At 38.0% G+C, this 27551-nt stretch overlaps 1 protein-coding gene across 4 annotated transcripts in view; it reads right to left on the bottom strand.

Annotated features, from left to right (window-relative positions):
* Positions 1-27551, bottom strand: part of LOC137322894 (paraspeckle component 1-like) — a 127622-nt gene that overhangs the window by 83973 nt on the left and 16098 nt on the right. For all 4 annotated transcript variants that reach the window (XR_010963250.1, XM_067986098.1, XM_067986096.1 and 1 more), the window contains 3 exons: positions 20029-20134; positions 7698-7755; positions 2680-2852 (listed from right to left, as the gene is read on the bottom strand). Coding sequence is in view for 3 of the 4 variants with exons in the window: in XM_067986098.1 (XP_067842199.1) it covers positions 2680-2852; positions 7698-7755; positions 20029-20134 (337 nt within the window). In the remaining variant the exon portion in view is untranslated. The remainder of the gene's footprint in view (positions 1-2679; positions 2853-7697; positions 7756-20028; positions 20135-27551) is intronic.

The raw sequence follows: 27551 nt of genomic DNA, 5'->3' as shown, positions 1-27551 counted from the left end.
CCCTCCTCCCTCTCCCAGCAGACAGTCACACTGAGAAAAGCCCTATGAATGAAAAGCCCATCTCTGAAAAACTCACCAGCTGGTAATTGATTTTCCAGCAGGAAATTAAATAAATAACCTCCAGCTCTCAGTAGGGGTGCAATATGCATATATTCACCTTCCACTCCCAGTAGTGCTGCTCTCCTCCTCCAATCGGGACCTGCTTTAGCAACTTGACACTAAGTTCCAACTGAAGGAGAAGAGTGCTACTGGCTGAGGAAAATGAACAAAATCCTGCTGTACTACCAGAGCTGCAGCACTATCTGTTTCATTCTCTCCCAGCAGATTTTTGGGGCAATTCTTAAAATCAGGACCTGCGTTATGGACGATTTGAAAGTGGCAAACAGGCAGGGATTGAACTCCACAAATTAAAGAATACCAGTTTGATATGGTTTAACCAAATTATCAAAAGTACTAGACACGGCACTAAAATAGTTTTTATTTTGTTTTTCTGTAAATAAATCTTTGGCAATCCCAAAATAATAGCGCGCTTTTTTCTCACTATACATATATGTTTAGATCACACACAGTAAAACTAACTCCCAGCATATACATATGTTGTTTATTTATGTAGACGCTGAAGGAAAATATCAATTTGGTTCCCATTTGCAACAATAAGCAGCAAATGTAGTCCAATCAAAATAAACAAAACCCATCTTTCAGGTTGTTTATCTGTGACCAAATGTAGAGTATGCTAACACAGGTAAGAGTGGATGTTTGCTACTGATTCATGCAACAAAACAGTATTGCCAACCTGTCACCTGTAACAATCCTGTCCTCTCAGCAATTTTAACAATTATGAAATCAACTTTTCTTCTGGCCAGTAGTTCAGTTCTGAGTGGGAAGAGGGGACTTTTTAAATTAAATCTGTGCATGTACCAACAAGGAACTGTCAAAAAAGACTTTAAAAAGTTAAGAACAGTTAAACTAAAATGGAAGAACAGTTAAAAACTAAAATGGAAGAACAGTTAAACTAAAATGGAAGATAAGATCATTGAAAGAGGAAGATACTGGTAATGTTTTCAGCTTGCAAGGATATTCACTTCTATCCCCATTTCCCATTTGTGAAACTAGTCTCCATTACAGAAGACCAGTTCCAGATATTGGAGCTGGCACTTCCTCCATGTGCTCAGATGTAGATTCTAGCCCCAGATCAAAATCCAAAAAAAGGTGCCAGCCACAGTACACAAGTTCTAGAATTTGAAATGCAACACCCGTACTTGTTAATATTCCTTTACAAATTTTAACAGCTTCTGATGTAAATACATATAACCTTTTTAAATTGGCACACTGTCATGGGCTGCACCCACTTTTGAAGTATTCATTTCACCTTTCATCTGTATTTTCTTATATTTGAAGGCAACTTGAATGCCAGATTCAAACTAACTAACAATTTAAGCTTTCAATTTTGATGAGAAACGGCTAGAATTTCCTCTTATTCCATTATCTCCAGCATAACCAAACATATTAGTATACAGGGTATTGCTTTGAAATACAATATACCCAAAAACTGCCGAGAACTGATTGGAGATATGAATACCAAAATGCTTATGGAATTCTCAGTTTTCCATTTTAGTATTGCAATGTATTACTCAAGGTTTAAATTCTAGCCCTGGTAAACTTCAGCTTTGCACAAGTGTGAAGATGCAAACAATGTTTTTGTATGAATGTGAGTTTAATATCCAAAAGATATATTTACACTTTCAGATAGCTTGGCACCTTGCAGAATCTAAAGTATTTACAGTAAAATTTGAAGCATCATTAACAAGTTTTGTGACTTGGACTGGGAATCTTGAAATGCTTTAAAGTATTGTTTTAATTTCATGCTTGTTTTGGGTAAAGTACAATGGCAGGCATCACATAATATGGGCGAATGCCTAGAGTTACACAAGCCCTTTTCAAAGATGACATTTGGATTTTACCTAATTTTGGTCCCAAATTGTACTACAGAAAACTTCACCTAAATTCAAACTTGCCCAAGGTCCATCAGAATATACAAAGGACAGTAATTTCTTGCCATTAGATTTAATTTGACCTACTCCATGGTCCTGTAACAATGTAGTCATTGCCATAATCTATGTTTACTCCATTAAATATTACTCTAAGTATTATCACTACAAAAAACGAAAAATTAATCCTAGAAGAAAATGCTTGCCGACTGAAATTCACAATCAATGTTCATCTGATGAACTGAAATCCTACAGCCTGAATATCCCATGTGCTATCATTTATACCAGCTATACTCTGACAATGCCCAATTTCAATGCACCCCAACTCAGTTTACAATTGCTATCTTTGCTCTATAATTTTCATTTACTTCACCACATGCATGTACGTATAAACTCTGATCTTTTTTAGTTACAATTAGGGCACCCATCTTCCTAATTGAGCATATGTCTAAAAACACCCGTGACAATGAGTTGTTTTCACAATCCAGCTATTTTACTTTTTTGATTTTCCAAGTTTGCTTTCCATAAAGTATTTGTGCTGAAAACTAGAAAATGTCTATCATATTTATTTACACAAAGTATGCAATGCTTTGATAAAAGATCATGCCAGTCTGAGTGTTAGTGTAAACATAACTTAAGTTACTTAAAAAATATATAATGGTAATAAACATTAGGTGGTTTAATACATTACCATTGTTCCACTGTTGTCTCCCAGCATAGGTGTTCCGAGGTTTGCAGTTCCTTCTGGCCCAATGGCTGGGCCAGGTCCCATTGTAGCGACAGGCATAGGTCCACGGTTGTTCATGTTCATACCCATAAGTGGAGCAGGGCCTTGGCTGCCGGCAGGGGCCGGGCTATACGCATCTATGCAAAATAGTGGGTACTTAGATCTAGCCTAAATCTAATTTTGTTTCCAAGGCAATTAATTGGATTGACTATTTGTCGAAACTTATTAAAATAAATATAGAAACATGCTTACTTAATAGACTGACCATGCAAGGCAACTGCTACCTCAGTAAGAAACAGCCTACAAAAATTGTTCTTTGGGACTGTACAAATTATACAGTATATTTACACACATGCACACATATAGACAGACAAGACACACACAGATATTTAAAACAAACATTCTTCCAACATCTTTGCTTCATAAACAAGCTCTCCACAACAAAAACTAAAGTATCAACAAAAGTAAAATGTTTGGATCACAATTAAAAGTTAAAACTGGAAAAACAAATGGCAAGATAATTCTATTATAGTCCAAGGATACACCTCTTCACAATGAGAGGTCAAACACCAAGTATTTATAAATTTTTCCAAGTATTCCTCAAGCTGCAAAATTATTTTTTCACTATTACAAACTAAACTGTGGTAACTTGTTCATTTCATCTGGAAGATTTTTCAACAGCTTAAGTAAATTTATCCATTTTCCTTTGCCACAAGTCATAATATCTCCAATCCTACATTATAAGTTAACTAATTTGGAAGATCTTTGCCACTGCTTATACTGGGCAAAGAATTCAGTTATGTATAAAGACCAGGGCTGGCAAGTCAGAGATTTTAATCACCTCCCTTGTAACTTTTCTCCCCAAGCCAAGTGTAAATTTCTACTGGCATGGGCATATGGTTTTTAATTAGATTTGCACCAACATAAATCTAAGAGAACATTGAGTTGACAACACTGAGCATGCATTTTCTCATCATTTCTACAACCTAAAGTAAAGCAAAACTACAATTTTTTTTGGAAAAATATTGGTCACAGCAAATTCTGTAATATTTTGCTTCACATGATCAGCTGTAAAAAGCTGCATTGTCAGAGTAAGTCAACTGAAAACTATTTTTAGTATTAGTTTGCCCATTTTAATAGATTTGTCACCCAATGATTTCAATTTAAATCAAGCAATAAAAAAAATTGCAAAAGGACTATCAAAACATTAATAAATATATATGGTACATTTACCTTACAGGTATTACCTATTCAAGTTTGTATTAAAATTCTAACTTACATAAACATACCTCTATGCTTAACTATTCAGTTCCAAGTAATTAATACTAGAATCTTAAATCACAGAAAGGTGACTTGAAACAAAGGTTTTGAATTAAAAATAAAAGCAATGCAGAGTTTTATTTTATCTTTTCTACAGGCTTGAATTCTCTCCCTTCAACCACTTTGAAGTTCAGTCATTAAAATATACAAGTCATTTTACAATTATGTCCCTTTAATGTACATTTGTTGATGTGATGTTTGTACATCTGGTTGGTGAGGGCAAGGGAAGCGGTGGGCAGCTACAGAATGCAAGGGATGACAAGCCTACAAAGTTCAAATCATTCCCATTTTGCACAATGACCGTATCAAGCACCAAGTAAAGTTTCATTTTAGTAGCCCATGCCACTCAATCACGTACGACGCCTTAACTTAAACACCATTTGCTTGGATAGCGCCTTTGCCATGCCATACTTCCTTGGGTGGTTACAAAATACAGGGCAAATAAAAGAACTCTTGATAACTTCTGTGCTGTGGACATATTCCTACTGCACCAAAATAATTCATTTTATTTCACTTACAGCCTTTAAATATCCATCTGATGAATTAATGAAACTGAATTAACCAAGCCCCACTTCCTAACTGTATATTAGTTTTACTACATTTAGTCAGGCCCATAAAATTGAGCAGATTTCTAAGGATAAAGTCCTCTGAGCTCAGCTAGTACAAATTCAGTCTATCTCGAAGTACCCAGTCAGTAGGGAGTTAAGTTCCTTTCTCAACAAAAAACTGAAACAAGGCAAGGATTGTATCATAAGACATGTAAAGAATGCCATCTCTGAATGTATGCAATAAAAAAGGTTTTGGTTACTCTTTGATAACCATATTTTGAGTCTACACACAGGTTCATGAGGGAGACAATAGGTGATACACCATCTGTGACTAGAGGCCCATTAAGATGTATTGAACAAACATCTTATTACTCCAGTTACATAATGGTTGATTATCTTTTAGCTTTGAACCATACCAGCATCTAATGTTTCGGCAGTTAATTACTGTTTCAACACTTCCAAAACCATGTATCGATTCAGTTAGAAAATTTCTTGATTTTATTTCTAGGATAAAAATAGTCTTAGTCAATCTGAATACAAGGTGAACCCAAGTATGACCTTTTTTCAATCCAGTTTCAATTTAGTCATTCAATAAGTTTAATCTTAAGCCTATGGGAACTTAAAGTGAATACACAGAAATCCATACTACAGCTGCATTTATATTACAATATTGCTTCGAGAAGGAGCCCCAATTCAGACAGCAATACTGTAATGTGAATGAGATTCCATAGAGCACCACCGGGTGGTGATTTTTCCCCAGCCACTTACAACAAACAGCTACCTCCAATGGCAATAGATCAGTGTTGTCCAATACGTTAGCCACTAGCTACATTAGGAATCAAGATGTTGCTCATTGGGAATCCAAACGTGGCTAATTACATTTCTGATTAGTAAATAAAAAGTGAGTAGACATTGTAATTGGGCATGTGATCTCAATACTCATTTGTGCAGCATATGCATGTGTACTTTAATCGTTTGTGCATTTATTAGTAAAATGGCAAGGTGAAAGCAGAGGTATTTTTTTATCGCTGTGAGTGCTTTACTTCCTTGGTTACTGGATGGTGGTAGATGTTTGCGAAGTAAATATACTTTTGTGAAGTACATTTACTTGTATTGTGTGCACGGTGTTTTCTGTTAAAATTATTGCATGTGGTTAACACTGTCGCCATAGCCATGCTTGTGGCTGGTCAGCAACTTCAATTGGTCAACACTCCAACAGATGCCATGGATCATCACTTTTTCTAGCCTTGAGCTACAGTGCCCCTATAAGATAAGACGGCTGTTTTGTATTTGTAGTCTTTACAGACTTACCCCTAACATTGGGGATAGTCAACAGCCAAAAAAATGATGTATGTACAGTTGTTTCTCTGATGCCACCCCACCATGTATGCAGGGACAATTTCAAAGTACTGGCAGCTTCAGCATGTTACAGAACCACTTCAGTTAGAATTGTTGGACTATAACTTGGTGTTGTAAAATTGTTTACAATTGTCAACCCCAGTCCATCACCGGCATCTCCACATCAGTTAGAAGAGTTTCTGTAATATAATTGCAGCGATAGATTGTCCTAGCCAATATTTATCCCTCAACCAGCATCACTAAAAAACTGATTATCGGATTATTAATCACATTGCTGTTTGTGGGACTTTGCGATGCACAAATTGGAAGCCACGTTTCCCACATTACAACAGTGACTACACGTCAAAAGTACTTAATTGGCTATAAAGTGCTTTGGCCCATCCTGAGGTTGTGAAAGGCGCTATATAAATCCAATTTTTTTTTTCCGGCCTCGAGGTTGCACCTTAATGGCCAAAGTACTCCATGTATCACTGAATATGACAATTGAATAAAAATTGCACGTTTAGACTTTTAATGAGAAGTTCGAACTTGAGAATTGTGATTGTCCATGGCTACTCAAATTTAATTGGAATGTCAAACTTTAAGTAAGATTCTCCTCGACCCATACATTCTGATAATGGTTTATCACAACTTTTAAAAAAGGTGTGACTTGTACCATAACAATGCAACTTAACCAGTCAATGCAATCATGTTTAAAGAAGTTATTGTTAGTATTATATAGATGGTACGATACTGCTGATTGAACTTTATACAGTTTTTCAGAACTGCCAGACATCAATTGAAAAATATTGACAATAGGAATAAAAGCTTGAAGCTAAATGAGAACAGGAGTTGTGCTTTTACCTTATGACAAAAGCATTCAACTGCAGTATGACTTAAAAACGATGTAAATACATTAGAGTTTATTTGTCAACACATCAGTGAAGCACATAAACCCGAGGATGCTGATTTGACTACTAGTTTCACGGTGCACAAAGAGCAATTATGCGCCGTACTACAGTCTATGTACAAAATTTTGTACATTAGAAATACTAATTGGTTGTATTCCACATTATCGTCTCTTCGGTATATGCACAAGATGTAGCTTTACGACGTTCAGATCACTGAAGATAATGGTTTACCACTATTCAAAACAAGGTGCAACTTGTAACATAAAACGTGACATTGCCATTCAGTGCAATTAGGTTTTACAAAGTTATCTCTACTATATAGATGGCACTAGTGCTTGAAGTTTACAGTGGTTCAGGACTGTCAGACATCAGCGAGTAAAAATATTGACAATAGGAATAAAAGTTTGGTGCACCTAAAATGAAAACAGGACTTGTTAAAATTCAAAAGTGCTATCACCTTATGACAATAGCAGTCAACTACAGTATGGCGTAAAAACAAAGTAAATACATTAGAGTTTATTTGTCAATACATCAGTGAAGCATTTCAACGTGAGGATGATTTATTTGACTACTAGTTTTACAGTGCATGAAGTGCAATTGTACACCATAGTACAATCCAGTAACGTTCAAAATTTTGTACATTAGAAATACCAATTGGTTTTAACAAGCTGAATTCCACATTATAAACGCTTAAGTATATGTACTAGATGCAGCTTTACAATGTTCGGACCGCAACATTAACACCTTTACATGTAGATTTTAAAAAATAATTTCATCTTTCAAACAGTACAGTCCCAAAGAACATTGCTAGGTGCAAGTAACAGATGTCTAACACTTGAGGTGTTTTCATGGATTAAAACCCTACCTCCCATGCCAATTCCTCCACGTGGACCCATATCACCCATCCTCATATCCTGTTCTCTCTGAAAATAAAAACATTTTCATGGTCAACCCACCAGCACAGATTATCTGTGTACGTTCAGTTTCTTACCTTTAACAGCACAAAATACCCTATTTGTGCTACCAAAACACCCCAGTAACTTTCCAAGACTACAATTAAAAATCTGAATATTGGGGAAGGAAGAAAAAAAATAAGCAGGGTTCAAATCCAATTATATCCCACTTCTATATAATGTACCCTCTGTGAAACAAATAATGGGGGCAATTTTCAACTTCAGCAGGGGTGGAAAACTAGCAGTAGTGGATCAGCAGCGTGTTCTACATTCTACCCAATTTTCCTTTCCATCGACTTCAATTTAACTTCCGTGTTTTTCGCACCACTCAAGTTGAAAATTACCCCCAATGTCTGACTTTTTTTTTTCATGAAAGCATCTGTAATTACATTTGAATGTATTTGCACTTAGCAATTACCGAAACTAGTTTCACATCCTTGTATTTTGATACATTATAGAAAATCAATATGTAAAGTATGAAATATTACAAATCAAACAAATTCATACATGCCTGCCTATTCTCCGTATGTTCTAGGAAGTACAAGTAATTCAGGACTTGTATTATAGCAGTATTACTTCAGGCATTTTCAGAATCTCAGCAGATCCACAAAATATATTACCAAGAAAGCAAAGTAAGTGCATCACTGGTAAAATGAGCTTACTTTGTGATTTGGTAGTCATCAGAAAAGGGAACCTAGCCATTTTTTTGCTACAAGTTCCTTAACAGCAAAGATTATTAGCTTATTTCATTCAATCAGAATTACTTAAAACCTATAATTTGTCCCCAGGTAGAACCATCTTACAAGCTTGTTGTGCATCACGCAAAAGATGCAAATTGTGTCCTTCCACAGCAGACATGCCTGAAAGCAAAAATCTTGAAACTGAACAGAAAAATTATGCAAAACATACACCTAAGAATAATGTTAATTTCGAGTCAGCATCTGTATTAAAGGCTCTCAATTAGAACCAAGACACTGCTTTTCTAGTGCTAAAATATAGATACATTCAAAAACAATTTATTGCAACGTTTGTTCCGTTTTCTTTGAAGGAAATTTAAACTAAAAAAAATGCCTCATTTGGTAGCAGATACGAAGCATTCCTACAAATAAAATATAAAACTATAAGTACAGGCAGTTTCTCACCTATGCTTTTGCACCCTCTAGAACGATTGTTTTCAAACATTTCTGTATGGGGTATCTCCTGTCCTAACTTCCAAAAGACTATGTCAGTTACCCAATGGAAAGCAGTAGTACCACTGGCTAAAACACGAGTACTGAAGCAACAGATACAGAAAAAATACAGAATATGGAATACTGCACTCAATTCAGGCAGACGGCTTGTTAACTCCGAAGTCCCCCTGGGATCCTTCGGCTCCTCAGTAACTTGTCTGAAAACTTGTGCTCCAGCGGTCTTTCCACCTCCTAATTCATCTCTCACTCAAAGAATAACTCAATAAACACTGCACTTTTAAAATAAACCCATGAAGATGTAAACAATTCTCAGGGTTCTTAGAGAAGTATTTACGGTATGACTGTGCTTATGAAGTGATAAATTTAAACATCAACACAACGTACCTTATTACTGTGAATAAAATGCTCATTTATAGTTTTTGATTAATTAATCTCCCATGGGTGACACGCAAGTGGGGGGGGGGGGGTCAAGACAAAGTGTAGTCTTTAGGTGAAGTGGATCTATACAGTAGGTTATAATTGCACCAGGATCTGCAGATATAATTCAGTCTTCATGTTGAAATCAGAAATTCTGTTCTGCTTTTTATACTTGGTTTTTATATTATAATAGTAAAACGTACAACAATTTAGGAATCAAAGGAAGTGGAGTTTGTTGGAACATAGGAGTTTCTTAGTACATAGTAATTTATAATGGCAAAATTTGACAACAGAAGGGAAGGTTTGTGGAAAAGTGCACACAATTTTTTTATTTATAGTTATGTTCCTTTCCATTCAGATAGCTCCCCCACTCTATTTCTATTATGAAATGGTATTCGTTAGTGCTGCTGCACTTTCTACTTACAAGCATATGATTTCATAGTAAATGATTCAAAAGACTATATTTCAAGAATTGTTTCTGCAGGTGTAGAATTCCATTCAGTTACCACTCACTGGCACACCAACAGTTCACTGTTGGTTCTTCCAAATCACTGAATACAATTTCCCTCGTTGTTAGTTCCACACATGAATGGTCTTAAGCTTTTTAAGCAACATCCAACATATAACCATATTACTCCTGTTTTAAAACTGTTTCAATGAAGTGATTGAGTACAATTCTAGGAAAGCAGGCATCTCCAAAAATGAAACAGTGATATGTTTCATAATTTCACTTTTATTGTCAAAAGCATAGCAAAGACATTATTCCTGGCCTCATATGAATGGGTGATCAAATTCTTCAATGTAATTCATGGAATAAAAGCAGTCTTAGATAAGTCACTGCAGTATGGCAATGAGTACTAATGGTAGATGTGTTGACTCTCAATATACAGTTCTATTGCTGAAAAGTTTGTAGTTTCAGGTTAAGTGCAGTTTTCTTCGTCTAAAGCCCATTACCTGTAAGAAGTTTGAAACTACTTAACCAGCTATAAAAGCAGTTGACAACAATAAAAATCATTTTAGAAAATTTTCTTTCATTGCAAAGAACTAACAGCTTCTAAAATTTATCTCGGTACTTTTCCTTCAAGTCTTTTAAGGAGAACGTTGCATTTTGCTCGAGTCTGGCTTCATTTTTACGTCATACTATATGGATTACTTCATTTTATTTTACTACTTGAAATTTGGTAAATCTCCTGTAACTTCAAGGTGAGATTACAATCCATCTTCCTACATTATATTCGTTCCAGGGTCCTTAACATGCCAATCTGTGCTATGAAATTTGAAAGATAAAAATGTGATAATTCTCTGAATTAGAGCATCTGAGAGACTTAAGATAAGGTAACATGGATTTAGCTCAAATTCCAAATAATGAACATCCATTGTAATGATTCACCTCCACCTCCCAAAAAAGTCCAAGAGTCACCCTTGCTGCTTAGATTTTAGAGATTCTAAACTTTAGGCTTGTGCATTGCTATTTCTTTTCTCACTTGGGGATCCTCTGTTCACTTCCGCCATGTGAATTACCATGTTATTCATATGAGTCATTTCTGCATTTTGACTCAAAATCAAAATGCACTTCCAAAATCAAAATGCACCTTATGACTAGTTCATACTCAATACAAATTAAAACTGAAAGGATGCCCAAAATATCAACATCTGATAGTCATCAATTGCCTTTATCAATTTTCAGCTTTTGGTATTTTTCTCAATGTTAATGTTTAGTCTCCAATTATGCTACGTTTAAAGTGGCAAACTGGCACAGTAACTTAGACTACCTCAGGAATCAGAAAAAACGTACAAGTGCAAATTATTACAAACTGTTCATTGAAGACCCGGTACCAAATGAGGTGTTAGCTAACAAGTTTGTTTTTAATATTTAAAAAAAAAACCTTAAATCAGTACTTCATGGCACACCAATCTTCAATCAATCTACAATTTGTGATGAAATTCCTAAGTTGTGGCCATTTACTACCTTTCAGTCTTTAGGGATTAAATTTTTGTTCTTTACCATTAGAGCGCAGAATTCAAGGAGTTATGGAATCCAAATAGAAGTTTCACACTTCAAGAAAAGGATTGGAAAATACTTAGAATTTAAGTACTGCACAACTGAAGAAACTTTGATATCTTTTACACTATTCATCTAGTGACTGTATTTGCATCAGTCCAGAAACAAAAATTATTGGCCAAATACAGTTCAGAAATGGTGCAATTCAGATGTTTGCAAACTACAAGAAAAAAAGATACTTCCACAAATTTTGCAAGACTTCCAGTGACTTATGCTAACCTTCAGAGTGTTTTTCTACAGAAACATTCTCTTTTGAATCAGCACCATGAAAGAGTGGACGTGCAGATCTTACCTGCACACAGTCCTGGACATTAACTCAGTAGATATAAAAGTAACAAGGGTGGGAAAAAAAGAAACGAGTTTTACATATCTGATATGGCCACTCAAAACTTTAAAATGAGCAGTACAAAATTAGAATATTGCTCATCCAGGAACTCAACTTAAAATTAAAAACCACTTTACTGATTAAAGCAGTGATATGCTGTCTACATATCAATTTTGTATTAACTTTCTTTGCCCAATGGACAGTTCTTATGCCATTATAAATTATTCCATCATTTGGTACAAGAATGAACTTCAGAAATTTTAGCTGTCAACTGACCTGTCACTTTAGGTAAGTTAAACTACTATATTGCTTCAAAAATGGTTTATGTGGTAGTACAATTAAATATCACTGTTTACGAGAATGCTATCTGTGTGGCCAATATTCAGTTGGGGGAAAGGAGAAGAAAAGGCTAACTTCAAAACTAGATAATTAAATATGATTAGCAATGCAAGGAGCACTCCTTTTAAATCTATAACAGAGTTACCACAATTCATATGCACTTACCAGTATGCTTGGTAACCATAGACAGTTTAATGCAGTGTTATGCAGGAGTACATTCAGACAATGGAAAAGAACAGATCAGGATTTATAACATTGAGGATGAGGAGTATGGACTGCAAACCTGTACTTAAAGACCTAGATTATTTGCACTGGGATACCAAAAGACTACTCAAGATTTTGAAAAGCCTAATGCTAGCTTAACAACCCTGGTTTATTCTGCACATGAACTTCCATGGGTTCCATACGAGGGAGATGGTGTGAAGCTTCACTACTTCTATGCAGAGTTTTTGGATCAGATCGATAATAAAATGATCAGGTAGCAGCTTGTATTCCTGCTATAGACATGGCGTCTACGTTTAATTAGAGCACAAGCACACTGTATGCTCGCAAAATTATGAGAACGCATACATTAAATACTAACAACAACATTCCCCAGATGCATGTTTATAGTACCGCACTACCTTTGGCACAATAAGTGATCCTCGGCTTTTGAAAGACGATATCAAGTCAAGTCGTCATTAACTTAGGTGTGAACAGTCACTGTGTATGGTTTGTTTATTTTGCAAAATCCTCTAGTATTCCAATTATATCAGAACCCCAGCAACTGCTTTTCATCGGCCAACTGGGAAAGGGTAGTACAATTCTTTGCAGCAGTTTCAATTATTGCCACGAGATATTAAAAACTGCTCCTATATTTCCAAAACAAAGAACAGTTCATCTTTTTACATTCTGATGACCAAAAGAAACAAAATGAGCAATTCAAAAAAATCATTCTGTCCAGTACTTGGTTTACAATATATGTTGAGCACAGATCAGAGGTTATCAAGTGACGAAGTTTTATCACTAGGTCAAACTTATATATCTTGATTAATGTCAAATACACTGACATTAATAACTTAAGACAATAGAATTTAATTTCAAAATTCTGTTTCAAATTAACATTTTTGGATTTAAGGTAATTAATATGCAAATCAAAAATGGTGTTATTATACACATTCTCAATATACAAGCCTTTAGTCTATGGAAGGCAACTTTAATTCTGGAAAGTACGTTTGTGGAATAGCCAAAAATGTGACCAAGACAATAGCCACCTTTTGTCGATGATGGAAAATGTTAAAGATCGCTTCAACATACTTATTTGTTAACTAATAGAAAATACACATTGTATATCTTGGAAATAAAGAATCTGTACCAATTACCAAAGGCCCCATGAGGATAACAATCACCAGTTGTACAATATATTTTTGAATTGCAGTTATAGCTAGCAAGAACAAAGCTAGCATGCAGTTACAAATACAAAGATTACACGTTAATTAGAAAATCAGGCAGTTACGGTTTTGCTACCTTGAAAATACATGCATTATAGTTCATTCAAGCTTAAACATAACCCAATGAGCTAGATAAGGATCCAAAAATAATACTCGACAGAACTTGTTGAACTGAGCTCAATTTTTCAGATTGCTTAAATTGTCCATCCTTAAAATATAAATTAATGGAACTGTAGATCTACAGCTCAGTGCAGGATACATCAGTAGAGAAATAAAATTACCTATGCTTTTTAAAGTATGCAATCACAAAAGAAATATGGGGAAGAAATTGAACTGATTATAGAGCATATTTACCTCTATAATCTCTTTGGGCAAATGTTTATAAATTCCAGTTTTAATGGAGTTAGTACTGAATAGCTTGGACGGTAACATACCAGTAATCAAGTTAAAATACCTAAATCTGAAACATCAAGATAGACACTTTTACTGAAGAAAATGGATCAACGTGCATTTAAGATTGTTATTCGATAGTAACAGTACCACAAATGGTTTTTACTCTCAAACTTATTTTTAAAAACACGATCGATTCTTTTATCTAAAAAGGAGACTGCCTTCTACAGAAGGTAACTTCATGGATTTTTATACAACCAAATCCTTAATATAACACTTAACTGCCCAGTTGAGGCTGTTACTCAATCCCTTTCCTCAAATAGTAAGAATGTCATGTATTCATAATTAACCCTGTAATGTATTTTTCACTTTTGTAGTTTGCTTTCAAACCAACTAGAAAACCTGTCCCTCAGTATTAAATTATTTAAGAAAAAACACAAGTGATTAAAGATGGTTAGAATTGTTCGTGTAGATCTGGAGGATAGATAAGTTGCAGCAATAAAGGTAGATTCAATCCCCGAAAAACATTCAGCTAGGTGCTACATCATAAAGCTTTAGTAACTTATTTCTGTCCATGTAATAATATTGACCAGTATTAATTTTGACAGGATGTAACTTGGAATGGGGGTTGGGGGGACGGGAAAGAGAGGGAGAGAGAGAGAGAGAGAGAGAGAGAGAGAACAATACATTTAGCTAGTGTGAGTGAACGAGAGAGTGCATAATATAAGAGAGACTAAGTTTAAAGGCCAACTGTTCAGTCTCAAATAGGACACCAAGACAATGTCTAATATGAAAATACCCTGCAATATTACATATTACTGCTTCAGTACTTTGGAAGATTGCAACACTTTAAATTCTGATCTCACACTTCAGTAATCTGTTCCAGAATAATCTTTTCATTTCAAGTGATCAAGGATAAGTTGTGGGTAGCTTGGAATAGTGAGACTCATGGTCACAGAGAGCTTCCTCAAATAGAGCTGGAAATGAAGTTCCCAGATATTCTCCTAATTGGCCCATTTTTGCCACTTCTAGGAGCTATTGCTTGAGAGTAAGTTGTTCTTGTAACTGTAACTCCAAAACTGAACCAGAAATATTTGTGATTATGAAGCCAAATGTGAAAGGAGCTACTTTTGAGGTTGAACAGCCAGTCGCCCTGATACACTCTCCGAAAGGCCGCGCATTACCATCTTGAACCTTACCTTTTGAAGGATTGTGCTTCATGCTAAAATGAGACATTTTTGAGTATCATAAAACCCATTCCTTTCTTGAAATGGCAGAATTTGCTCAATTGTCAGAGATGGTACAAGACTGCAGATCTCAGGCATCAGTGTATCCACTAATGATCCCTCAGGTGATCAGATTATGCCACAAAAATGCAATTGTTCAGCTTGTTGAAGGTTTCCAAAACCAGTCTGTGTGTACAATCTTTTTTAAAATTGACTGCAAAATGTTGTAAATAGCTTCCAATCTAAATTTTTATTAGGCTGCACAAGAATATCCAGAAGATCTGCAAACCTAGACCTGGACAAAAACGATTGCTGAATATTGGTAGATAACCCTGACGCTCCAGGCAGAACCACAAAAGTTGTATTATGAAGGTATTTATCTAAAGGAATTACCGATCCTCAGAGGAGTTCATCTGTGAGCCATCCAGGAATTCCCTGACGATTCTGTTGGAGGTGTTTCAAGGCCTCCTAAAGCTGTTCCACCTATCCACCAAAGGGCATCTAAAACAGCAGGTGCTGCAGTTTCAAACAGAAAGGTGAAAATTTCAGCCAAGAGAGCTGTTAAGAATCCTTGGACCACAGAATGTTGTCTTGGGCCCAGGGCATCCAATGCAACCTGTTGCTACGATTAAACAGTCTACCACTTGTCTTTACTGTGCAAAGGATAAGCCACAATCTGGAACTGTGAAGCCAATTTATGAGCAAACAAACCAGAGTGGATTTGGTAGTAAGCAATCCGAACCCTATTGGAAGACCCACCAATCCTACCAAGTCCAACCTTTTAATCTGAAGGTTAGGTAGTTCGCCACTTGTATCCTAGCTGATAGTCTTCCCACGTCGGGTAAACAGCTGGAATCGGCAACTCAACTGGTGTGTAACAGGACAGCAAAGGCATCCAACAACCGAAAGATCTTGTGCACTTTGGCCGATACCCCATATTGCTGCTGCACATCAGCCCAGATTCACCCGACATCTCTCCAAAAGATGAGCATGGCAAATCCCGCATGTGCTGAAAAATGGGATCTTTGGGAGATTTGAAGCAATGGCTAAAGTCGAGTTCAAGCATTCCAGAGTTATGTTTAAACTTTGGGCCACCCATCGCGTTGATCAAGTCAAATTTTTGATCCTGAATCAAGAGCTTTGTGCCCTCCATTGGCTGATGCATTTCTGGGGCAGTTCCTTGTAATAAAACAAAGAAGCTTAAGTCTTGGCCACAATTCAAGCAACAATGATGGTTAAAGAAGCTATATACAAGGAGTCCAGAGTTATGTTTAAACTCTGGGCCACCCTTGCATTGATCAAGTCAAATGTTTGATCCTGGATCAAGAGCTTTGTGCCCACTGTTGGCTGATGCATTTCTGGGGCAGTTCCTTGTAATAAATTAAAGGAGGTACAGACTTGGCCACAATTCAAGACTTGTTCCTCGGTTTTTAGCAGAGACAGCACCAGACAAGGTGCGGTCTAAGCATTATACAGGGTTTCTTCATAATGTTGTCCTACAGAATACTGGATATCCTCTGGACTCAAGTCTTTTAGGGTACAAGCAGAAAATGTGACAGATGGTTGTCATGTTTGAAGGCCTACTCCATTTCACAGTGTTTGAAGTAGGCATTATAGAAAAAATTACACGTAGGTCAGTCGATCTGTAAATATAAGGCTTAACCAATGAAAGGATCAAAGCAAAAAGGAGATGATGGGGGTGAGAAAAAAAGGTACTGATGCTCATTAAATTTAAGATGGTCAAACATCAACTTTAAACAATTAATTTTTCCTTTTAAAAATGTATCATGAATAAGGAAAAAATAAAAGAAAACATAGAAGAGCTCAAACAACATTTCACATGCAACATAGGAGTGGAGAATGTTAATCATTTAACTGGATTAAACAAGCTGCCACTCAAACCCATGTATGAGACTTTAAACAGTCAAAACTATGCAGCTGGCATAACCCAATGTCACCAGATGTTGATGCACACCAACGAAGTGTCTCTAGACAACATTGTCCACCACGATTTTCCCACAATGTGTGTCTTGAGGCCCAACTCCAACAGCGCATTGAAGACGTTGAATTAAGAATGTTAAGATCTAATGCTCCACTACAACTCATCAGCTTGCAGCACAGGGACTAAAAACAGATGAACAGGGATTTCACACTTCAATGGATCAACTGGTTTTTGATGATTTCTGTGTAAACTACCACCAATTCTATTCTGCATATCATTTAAGATTTGTAAATAAACACCACAGGATCTTTTAGCTGTCCAATTACAACAATAACTTTGAAAGAGACATGTAATCATAAATTTGATGACTTTGTTCCATACAATTGAAATTTCAAATTTTCAGTTCAGCATTAAATATGATCTCCACAGTTCGGTGATGGAATAGTTTGCATCTCCAATGCTTTGTGGAGAGGGAGGACTCAGGTTTACACCTGCAATCTCAATAAAGGCTCACAGTCAAATATGCATCAAAATCCAAGTTTTGCCCTAGATCTGCCAAATTGTATTTGACACTTTCATTTGCTGCATTGCAATTGCAGCATTTTTATGTTAATAATTTGGTATCAAGTAACAAATATATATTGCATAAATCTATTGCAATTTTAATTCAGAGCTTGGATTCACGATCATTACATGACCAACATTTAAGCATCAATATGTGAATCAGTCAATTGGAATTCCTACTTTATTAAGATAGTAAAAAGAGACCAACTAAAATTCACAAATTCAAGATGCTGGCTACAGTATTAATCAGCTGTTTCTCACCTAAGGAGTCCTTGAACAAATGGCAAAAAATTATGTTACCAAAGGAAGTTGCCCAAAGTCACATCTGCCTGCCCCTTCCTCCTTTCCTGCCACCCCACCTACCACACAATTTGTCTTGTTACCAGTTTCAAAATACTTAGCTTAGGAACATATTCCTGTAACTACTGCACCACAGATCACACATGGTTGTGCATACTTTATATGACTTACCAATTCTATGTAAAGTTATTCTTTCCAACAAGTTGGAGCACAAAACCACTAAACAGGTTAGTACTTTCTGAAGTTGTGACAAACTGCAGAATTATTCCACTTTCCAGTAAGTCAATTAAGTACTTTGCTAAAGAATTTACCACTAGTACCCGTGTATTACCAAACACCCAAATGAAACTTCAGGGTTTGGAAAAAGGTTGTATGTTTTACTCTTTCTGAATTCTAAAGTTCACAATTCATAGCTACTGCTTGGGCACATTATGGGTAGCAGTGGAAGAAGTGAATACATTAAGTACATCACCCAGATAGTACTACAGTTCCCATTTAAGTGCAAGAATTAGAATTCACAAATGTATTCAGTAGAAATAAATCAATGATCAAAAGATTAACCGAATAAAGCATTGCTGCCAGGCCAGTACTTTGAGCAGAAGTGGATAGAAGGAAGCCGTTCCACCAGAAAATTCTGGTGTCCTAAACCATAACAGCAAAACTCAAGGCATAATCTGAACAGAAATTGAACTGGTCTTTGTAATTCTCAGTTTTCTATAGTTTGCTTGTATTAAAAGAGTTTCGATTAAGAAAACCTTGTTTCCACTTGTTTTCTGTCTCTGCTATTAGATGCAAAAAAAATGCAACAAACAAAAGTCTGACAATGCACAATGCTCTCAATGCATCAGACGCTTTTAGATGAATTAAATAGGATTCACCACCCTCCATACATATACAGAAAGATCAAATATTAACTTTTCAAATCCATTTTTAGGTCTTTCATTGTCACGAAACGCTCTGCTGGCAGTTCCTGCACTTACCATGAGACTAGGATTTGCTGTTTATAGAAAATTATCACAGAGATATTTAAGTCTTCTTACAGGTTGAAACCAGTCGTTAGTTAGAATGAAAAAACTGCAAAAAGATGATCTCCTAGCTATGAATGGGAGTGATCTGGGGCAAAGAAACAATGACAAAATTAAATAGAAGGAAATTAGATTTCCATGGCAACCAAAAGTGGATACATATATAGTAAAAGTCAACTGTTACGTAATCCTTTAATAGTCAACTATTCAGATCAGAGTGCAAAAAATGGCATGAATTTCACGGCTGAGAAATCGATGGTAGAAAATAAAACACCAAAGTACATATGAGCCAGTAAAAAATAATTCCCAGCATCACATCTGGTCTAATCATGTGGGAAGCCATTTGTTTAAGGCTGTCCATAAGACCAAAAAAGGAACACCAAACACAGGAAATTATTGGGTTTTTTTTTACATATAATACAAACACACCACAATCTAGAGTGTGTTCAAAGGTAGTAACATATTTATGTGTTGAGGTGATACTGGTTAAGCGTAAGAGCTATGCATTTTACCAGTGTAACAGTTTCCAGACTGCATGTCCTTTATAGAAGTTAAAAAGACTGCAGAATTCACCATTTCAAGGCACTTATTCAGGATTTAGCTGCTCAGTGCTCTCATTTGTCACAACAAAACACTTTATTCAAGTGTTAGATTAAAACTTAATTGTGTTGAAATAACTAACCACTTTTGAAAAAAATTGGATGAATGTTCAACTGTATTTAATAAAAAGTAAAAGAACGTTTACTCAGTTTAAAATTCATTAAAAAGTCAGAATTTTGTTCTTTTGTAGAACATTACATCAACACAACTGCAATAAAATCACAAGCCACCAATAACCTACCAAACTGCAATACAACATCACCAGTTTAAGTGTTAATCTTTATTACAGAAGGAACAAAATTATCAAGCTTTTAAAAAGAAAAAGGGAAAATGGCTTCCATCCTTTATAGAATTGAAATTCCTAAGAATCTTGTCCTTCCAAAATAAATACTTCCCTGACACCCACTCAAGCCTGTATATTTTTCTTACTTACGTTGTCCATGTAGTTGGGCTTATACCCTTCTTGCTGCCTTCTCAATTCATCCTGCTCTCTCTGGCGCATCATTTCCTCCTCTCGTCGCCGACGTTCTTCTTCATGCCTGTGAAAATTTAATATGATCTTACCTTAAGATAATAGAATAAGTAGCTGAAAGTATGTCCAACTTAAATGACCAACAATGTATTGGAACTATCATTCACCTTCTCGACCTCTCATTTCCTTGATGGTTCTGTTTTTGTGCACATCAAGATGATTAATATCGATGCTAGTAATAGACAATGCTTCAAGTAAGACAAGCCAAAAACTAGATTCTGGACTGTTTCATACAGTTAGGACCTGTAAACTTAATCCCACTTCAGCTGGATTCATTGCTAGTTTTGAGAAATGAAAGATGGTTGCAATTCCAACTATCAAACACATTTCAAAACCTTCCCATACAAACCATGGACATTTAAACTATATCTTTAAAACAGAAGCATTAATAACACAGCCACACTGCACATATTAGTATTAATAAATCAATTTATAACTTTCATCTAAGAAGATGTGGGAAGTAATGGACACTACCAGTGTCCCTGCCGACCATGTGTGCAGGAAGTGTGTCCACCTGCAGCTACTGACCGATCGTATCTCGGGGCTAGAGCTGCGGGTAGACTCACTGTGGAGCATCCGCGATGCAGAGAAACTCGTGGATAGCACTTTTAGCGAGTTGGTCACACCGCAGGTAAAAGCAGTACAGGCAGGAAGTGAATGGGTGACCACCAGGAAGAGTAAGAGGTGCAGGCAGGTAGTGCAGGGGTCCCCTGTGGCCATCCCCCTCTCAAACAGGTATACCGTTTTGGATACTGTTGTGGGAGATGGCTCACCAGGGGAAGGTGGCAGCGGCCAGGTTCATGGCACCGTGGCTGGCTCTGCTGCACAGGAGGGCAGGAAAAAGAGTGGCAGAGCTATAGTGATAGGGGACTCGATTGTAAGGGGAATAGACAGGCGTTTCTGCGGACGCAACCGAGACTCCAGGATGGTATGTTGCCTCCCTGGTGCAAGGGTCAGGGATGTCTCGGAGCGGCTGCAGAACATTCTGGAGGGGGAGGGTGAACAGCCAGTTGTCGTGGTGCATATAGGTACCAACGATATAGGTAAAAAACGGGATGAGGTGCTACAAGCTGAATTTAGGGAGTTAGGAGTTAAACTAAAAAGTAGGACCTCAAAGGTAGTAATCTCAGGATTGCTACCAGTGCCACGGGCTAGTCAGAGTAGGAATGACAGGATAGCTAGGATGAATACGTGGCTTGAGAGATGGTGCAAGAGGGAGGGATTCAAATTCCTGGGACATTGGAACCGGTTCTGGGGGAGGTGGGACCAGTACAAATTGGACGGTCTGCATCTGGGCAGGACTGGAACCAATGTCCTAGGGGGAGTGTTTGCCAGTGCTGTTGGGGAGGGTTTAAACTAATGTGGCAGGGGGATGGGAACCGATGCAGGAAGTCAGTGGGAAGTAAAGTGGTGACAGAAACAAAAGGCAGTAAGGGAGAGTGTACAAAACATGACCGGACAAATGGTCTGAGAAAGCACGGCAAAGACCAAGGGAAGTCTAGATTAAACTGCATTTATTTCAATGCAAGAAGTCTGATGGGCAAGGCAGATGAACTCAGGGCATGGATGGGTACATGGGACTGGGATGTTATAGCTATTACTGAAACATGGCTAAGGGAGGGGCAGGACTGGCAGATAAATATTCCAGGGTACAGATGCTATAGGAAAGATAGAGCAGGAGGTAAGAGAGGAGGGGGCGTTGCGTTCTTGATTAGGGAGAACATCACGGCAGTAGTGAGAGAGGATATATCCGAGGGTTCGCCCACTGAGTCCATATGGGTAGAACTGAAAAATAAGAAGGGAGAGATCACGTTGATAGGATTGTACTACAGACCCCCAAATAGTCAACGGGAAATTGAGGAGCAAATATGTAAGGAGATTACAGACAGCTGCAAGAAAAATAGGGTGTTAATAGGAGGGGACTTTAACTTTCCCAACATTGACTGGGACAGCCATAGCATTAGGGGCTTGGATGGAGAGAAATTTGTTGAGTGTATTCAGGAGGAATTTCTCATTCAGTATGTGGATGGCCCAACTGGAGAGGGGGCAAAACTCGACCTCCTCTTGGGAAATAAGGAAGGGCAGGTGACAGAAGTGTTAGTGAGGGATCACTTTGGGACCAGTGATCATAATTCCATTAGTTTTAAGATAGCTATGGAGAATGATAGGTCTGGCCCAAAAGTTAAAATTCTAAATTGGGGAAAGGCCAATTTTGATGGTATTAGACAGGAACTTTCAGAAGTTGATTGGGAGAGTCTGTTGGCAGGCAAAGGGACGTCTGGTAAGTGGGACGCCTTCAAAAATGTGTTAACCAGGGTTCAGGGTAAACACATTCCTTATAAAGTAAAGGGCAAGGCTGGTAGAAGTAGGGAACCTTGGATGACTCGGGAGATTGAGGCCCGAGTCAGAAAGAAGAAGGAGGCATATGACATGCATAGGCAGCTGGGATCAAGTGGATCCCTTGAAGAGTATAGAGATTGCCGGAGTAGAGTTAAGAGAGAAATCAGGAGGGCAAAAAGGGGACATGAGATTGCTTTGGCAGATAAGGCAAAGGCGAATCCAAAGAGCTTCTACAAATACATAAAGGGCAAAAGAGTAACTAGGGAGAAAGTAGGGCCTCTGAAGGATCAACAAGGTCATCTATGTGCGGAACCACAAGAGATGGGTGAGATCCTAAATGAATATTTCGCATCGGTATTTACGGTTGAGAAAGGCATGGATGTTAGGGAGCTTGGGGAAATAAATAGTGATGTCTTGAGGAGTGTACATATTACAGAGAGGGAGGTGCTGGAAGTCTTAACACGCATCAAGGTAGCTAAATCTCCGGGACCTGATGAAATGTATCCCAGGACGTTATGGGAGGTTAGGGAGGAAATTGCGGGTCCCCTCGCAGAGATATTTGAATCATCCACCGCTACAGGTGAGGTGCCTGAAGATTGGAGGGTAGCAAATGTTGTGCCTTTGTTTAAGGGCGGCAGGGAAAAGCCTGGGAACTGCAGATCGGTGAGCCTGACATCTGTAGTGGGTAAGTTGTTAGAGGGTATTCTGAGAGACAGGATCTACGGGCATTTGGAGAGGCAGGGACTGATTAGGAACAGTCAGCATGGTTTTGTGAGAGGAAAATCATGTCTCACGAATTTGATTGAGTTTTTTGAAGGGGTAACCAAGAAGATAGATGAGGGCTGTGCAGTAGACGTGGTCTACATGGCTTTAGCAAAGCCTTTGACAAGGTACCGCATGGTAGGTTGTTACATAAGGTTAAATCTCACGGGATCAAAGGTGAGGTAGCCAATTGGATACAACATTGGCTTGACGACAGAAGACAGAGGGTGGGCGTAGAGGGTTGTTTTTCAAATTGGAGGCCTGTGACCAGCGGTGTGCCTCAGGGATCGGTGCTGGGTCCGCTGTTATTTGTTATTTATATTAATGATTTGGATGAGAATTTAGGAGGCATGGTTAGTAAGTTTGCAGATGACACCAAGATTGGTGGCATTGTGGACAGTGAAGAAGGTTATCTAGGATTGCAACGGGATCTTGATAAATTGGGCCAGTGGGCCGATGAATGGCAGATGGAGTTTAATTTAGATAAATGTGAGGTGATGCATTTTGGGAGATCGAATCGGGCCAGGACCTACTCCGTTAATGGTAGGGCGTTCGGGAGAGTTATAGAACAAAGAGATCTCGGAGTACAGGTTCATAGCTCCTTGAAAGTGGAGTCACAGGTGGATAGGGTGGTGAAGAAGGCATTCAGCTTGCTTGGTTTCATTGGTCAGAACATTGAATACAGGAGTTGGGATGTCTTGTTGAAGTTGTACAAGACATTAGTAAGGCCACACTTGGAATACTGTGTACAGTTCTGGTCACCCTACTATAGAAAGGATATTATTAAACTAGAAAGAGTGCAGAAAAGATTTACTAGGATGCTGCCGGGACTTGATGGTTTGACTTATAGGGAGAGGTTAGATAGACTGGGACTTTTTTCCCTGGAGAGTAGGAGGTTGAGGGGTGATCTTATACAAGTCTATAAAATAATGAGGGGCATAGATAAGGTAGATAGTCAAAATCTTTTCCCAAAGGTAGGGGAGTCTATAACGAGGGGGCACAGATTTAAGGTGAGAGGGGAGAGATACAAAAGGGTCCAGAGGGGCAATTTTTTCACTCAAAGGGTGGTGAGTGTCTGGAACGAGCTGCCAGAGGCAGTAGTAGAGGTGGGTACAATTTTGTCTTTTTAAAAGCATTTGGACAGTTACATGGGTAAGATGGGTATAGAGGGATATGGGCCAAGTGCAGGCAATTGGGACTAGCGTAGTGGTATAAACTGGGCGACATGGACATGTTGGGCCGAAGGGCCTGTTTCCATGTTGTAAACTTCTATGATTCTATGATTCTAAGCACGACTAATCATAATTTGATTTATACTAAAAGCATGAGATTTAGCCTGCCAGAAGGTCCAGCAAAATTTCCCAAAACCAATCAGATTACATTTTTTTATTCTCATGGTGATATACAAATACATACAAAACTATTCAAATGTAGCTTTATTACTGCAGTCTTTAATTTTTTTTTGTGGTTTGTGGTTAAGTTATTTCTGCTCATCCCACATTTCCTCTTATTGTCTCCATTTTCATTCTCTGGTCACCCAAATGAATCATCTATTCTAATTCTATGTCCCATCATTTCAGTTTAAAGCATTTACTTTCCCATTTCATAAGACCATGAGAGATAGGAGCAGGAGTAGGCCATTTGGCCTGCTCCGCCATTTAATGAGATCATGGCTGATCTGATTTTTACCTCAACTCCACTTTCCCGCCTTTTCCCCATATCCTTTGACTCTCTTGCTGATCAAAAATGTGTCTAAATCAGCCTTGAATGTATTCAATGACTCAGCCTCCACAGCTTTTTGGGGTAAAGAATTCTAAAGATTCATGACCCTCTGGGAAAAGAAATTCCTCCTATTTCCATCTTAAATGGGCGACCCCTTATTCTGAGACTAAGCCCCCTAGTTTTAGATTCCCCCATGAGGGTTAACATCCTCTCAGCATCTACCCTTCGAGTCCCCTCAGAATCTTGTATGTTTCAATAAGATCTCCTCTCATTTCTTCTAAACTCCAATGAGTATAGACCCAACCTGTTCAATCTTTCCTCATAAGACAACCCTTCCATACCCGGAATCAACCTAGTATACCTTCTCTGAACTGCCTCCAATGCAAGTATCTCTTTCCTTAAATAAGGGCACCAGAACTGTACACAGTACTCCAGGTGTGGTCTCGCCAGCACCCTGTAGAGTTGTAGCATGATTTCCCTACTTTTAAACTCCATCCCCCTAGAAATAAAGGCCAATATTCCGTTTGCTTCAGCCTTTTCAGTTCCACCGTCCGTTTTCAAAAATGGCCACCTGATTGCCCAATTTAAGCCAAATAGTAAGTGTAGTCATTAGCAGCCTGCAGAGCAAAATCAATAAACTTGTCCACAGCTCAATGAGCACCAAGCCACCTATACTTTTAAGTTATTCTGAATGTTTCATTGATCAAAACTATGTGCATGAAATAAGTAATGCGCACACTTCTGGATTTATTGGTTAAACAGAACACCACACTCCCCTGATGGCTCAGTGGTTAAAGGCACCACTAGGTTTAGCATTAAGCTATTCAGACCACAAAATCTCAGGGTTGATTCCTTACCTGTGCCAAATCACTCCCTGCTGGAAATTGATTTTGTATGAATTGCCATTATAGTATCTAAACTGCTAATTAGAACTCCATCACTCTAAGATGCAGGCTTTTCTTTTTAGGTAATTTTTATTTAGGACATCTTTCTCATTAATCTTTCAAACAGCATACAGCACCACCAAAAACTTTACACTACTGCAACAACCTAAACCAAAATATTATAGCAGCACCCCTAGAAACAAACAGATTTAACACAGGGGGAAGCATAATATTCAAAATGCGAGAATCAAACTCTCTAACATTATAAACAAATAGGTGAGAACATACACCAAGCAGCAACAGGTTCAGTGAGGGTGACCAAAGGCATGGTCAAAAAGGTAGGTTTTTGGGAGGTTTCCAAAGGTGTGGAAAAAGATGGCAAGGCAAAAGAGTATGAGTGGAGAGTTCCAGACTGCAGGCCAGGATGGCTGAAAGTTCTGCCATTAAAGGAGAGCAGAGAAAAGAGGATGAGAAGGAGATGAGAGCTGGGAAAGAAAAGGGTGCATGCTAGCATATAGAGGTGGAGGAGGTACCGAAGTAGGATGGAGCAAGGCCGTGAAAGGATCTGAAAACTAGGATGCGTATTCTAAATTCCACTTAATGGGGGATGAAGAGGCAGTGTCGGTAAGTACAGAGGTAATAGGACAGTAGGACTTAATGCAGCATAGGATGTGGGCAACAGTTTTGGATGAGGGAGTTTGTGTACGGTGGAGCTGGGTAAGCCAGTGAGGAGAGGGTTCGAGATGTTGAACCTAAAGACAACAAAGATGCAAATGAGGTTTCAGTGAAGGCAGGGGTTAGGGTAAAAGCAAGGGCAAGCAATTTGCAAAGGTGGAAATAGGAAGTCTTGGTAACGTAAAGTATACAAGCATTTCACATGAATTCTAAAAAAAGTGCATTTTACATTTTTCAGTTAACTTGGCTCATTTTGAAGTACTCTCGCCTCAGAGGGTTATGGGTTGAAGTCCTGCTCCAAGACTTGAGTGCATAATCTAGGCTGACACACTAGTGCAGTCCTGGGGTCCTCTCTGTCCACTTCAGTGGTTCAGCTGTATGCTAGAAATCCCATGATATTATTTAAAAAGGAGGGCTTTGCTCTGCTGTCTGTCTAAAATCCTCTCTCAGCCAAGATCGAAGAAAACAGATTTCCTTATCCTTCACCTATCTATATCATTGCTGTTTGTTTTGCACAATCACAGCACTTTGAAAGTATGCATTGCATGGGAATCATTGAGATGTTTGAGTGATGTGGTATTTGTGTCTTACTACTATGTGGTAAGACACTATGCAAGTTTTTCTTTGACATGAGGGGGCTGGTTTCTCTCTCCACCTTGTTCAGCTAACAAACAATGGGTACCAGACGCAACTACCTCCAAATAGGCACTCACTCCAAATCAGGATGAGGGAAGTAGGGCACTGCTGCAGGCCTTAAAAGCCTATGGTTTCTAATTTCCAGATGTTCTTTTCAGCCTGTTGGCTGATGTCAGAAATAGCAGCCGAAGAGCTTTAACGCCCAAAATGCATGTGAGTAAATGATGCTTCAGTTATATAGAGCCTTGGTCAGACCCCATCTGGAGCACTGCGTTCAGTTTTAGGCACCGAACCTCAGGAAAGATATATTGGCTTTGGAGGGGGTACAACACAGTCAACAGAATAATTCCAAGGCTTAAAAGGTTATATTATGAGGACATGTGCATAAACTTGGTTTATAGTCCC

Source organism: Heptranchias perlo, chromosome 6 (assembly GCF_035084215.1).
Source record: "Heptranchias perlo isolate sHepPer1 chromosome 6, sHepPer1.hap1, whole genome shotgun sequence".
NCBI classification, from domain to species: Eukaryota; Metazoa; Chordata; class Chondrichthyes; order Hexanchiformes; family Hexanchidae; genus Heptranchias; species Heptranchias perlo.
The sequence above is the reverse complement of the archived record's forward strand: the minus strand, read 5'-3'. Positions and strand labels throughout refer to the sequence as shown.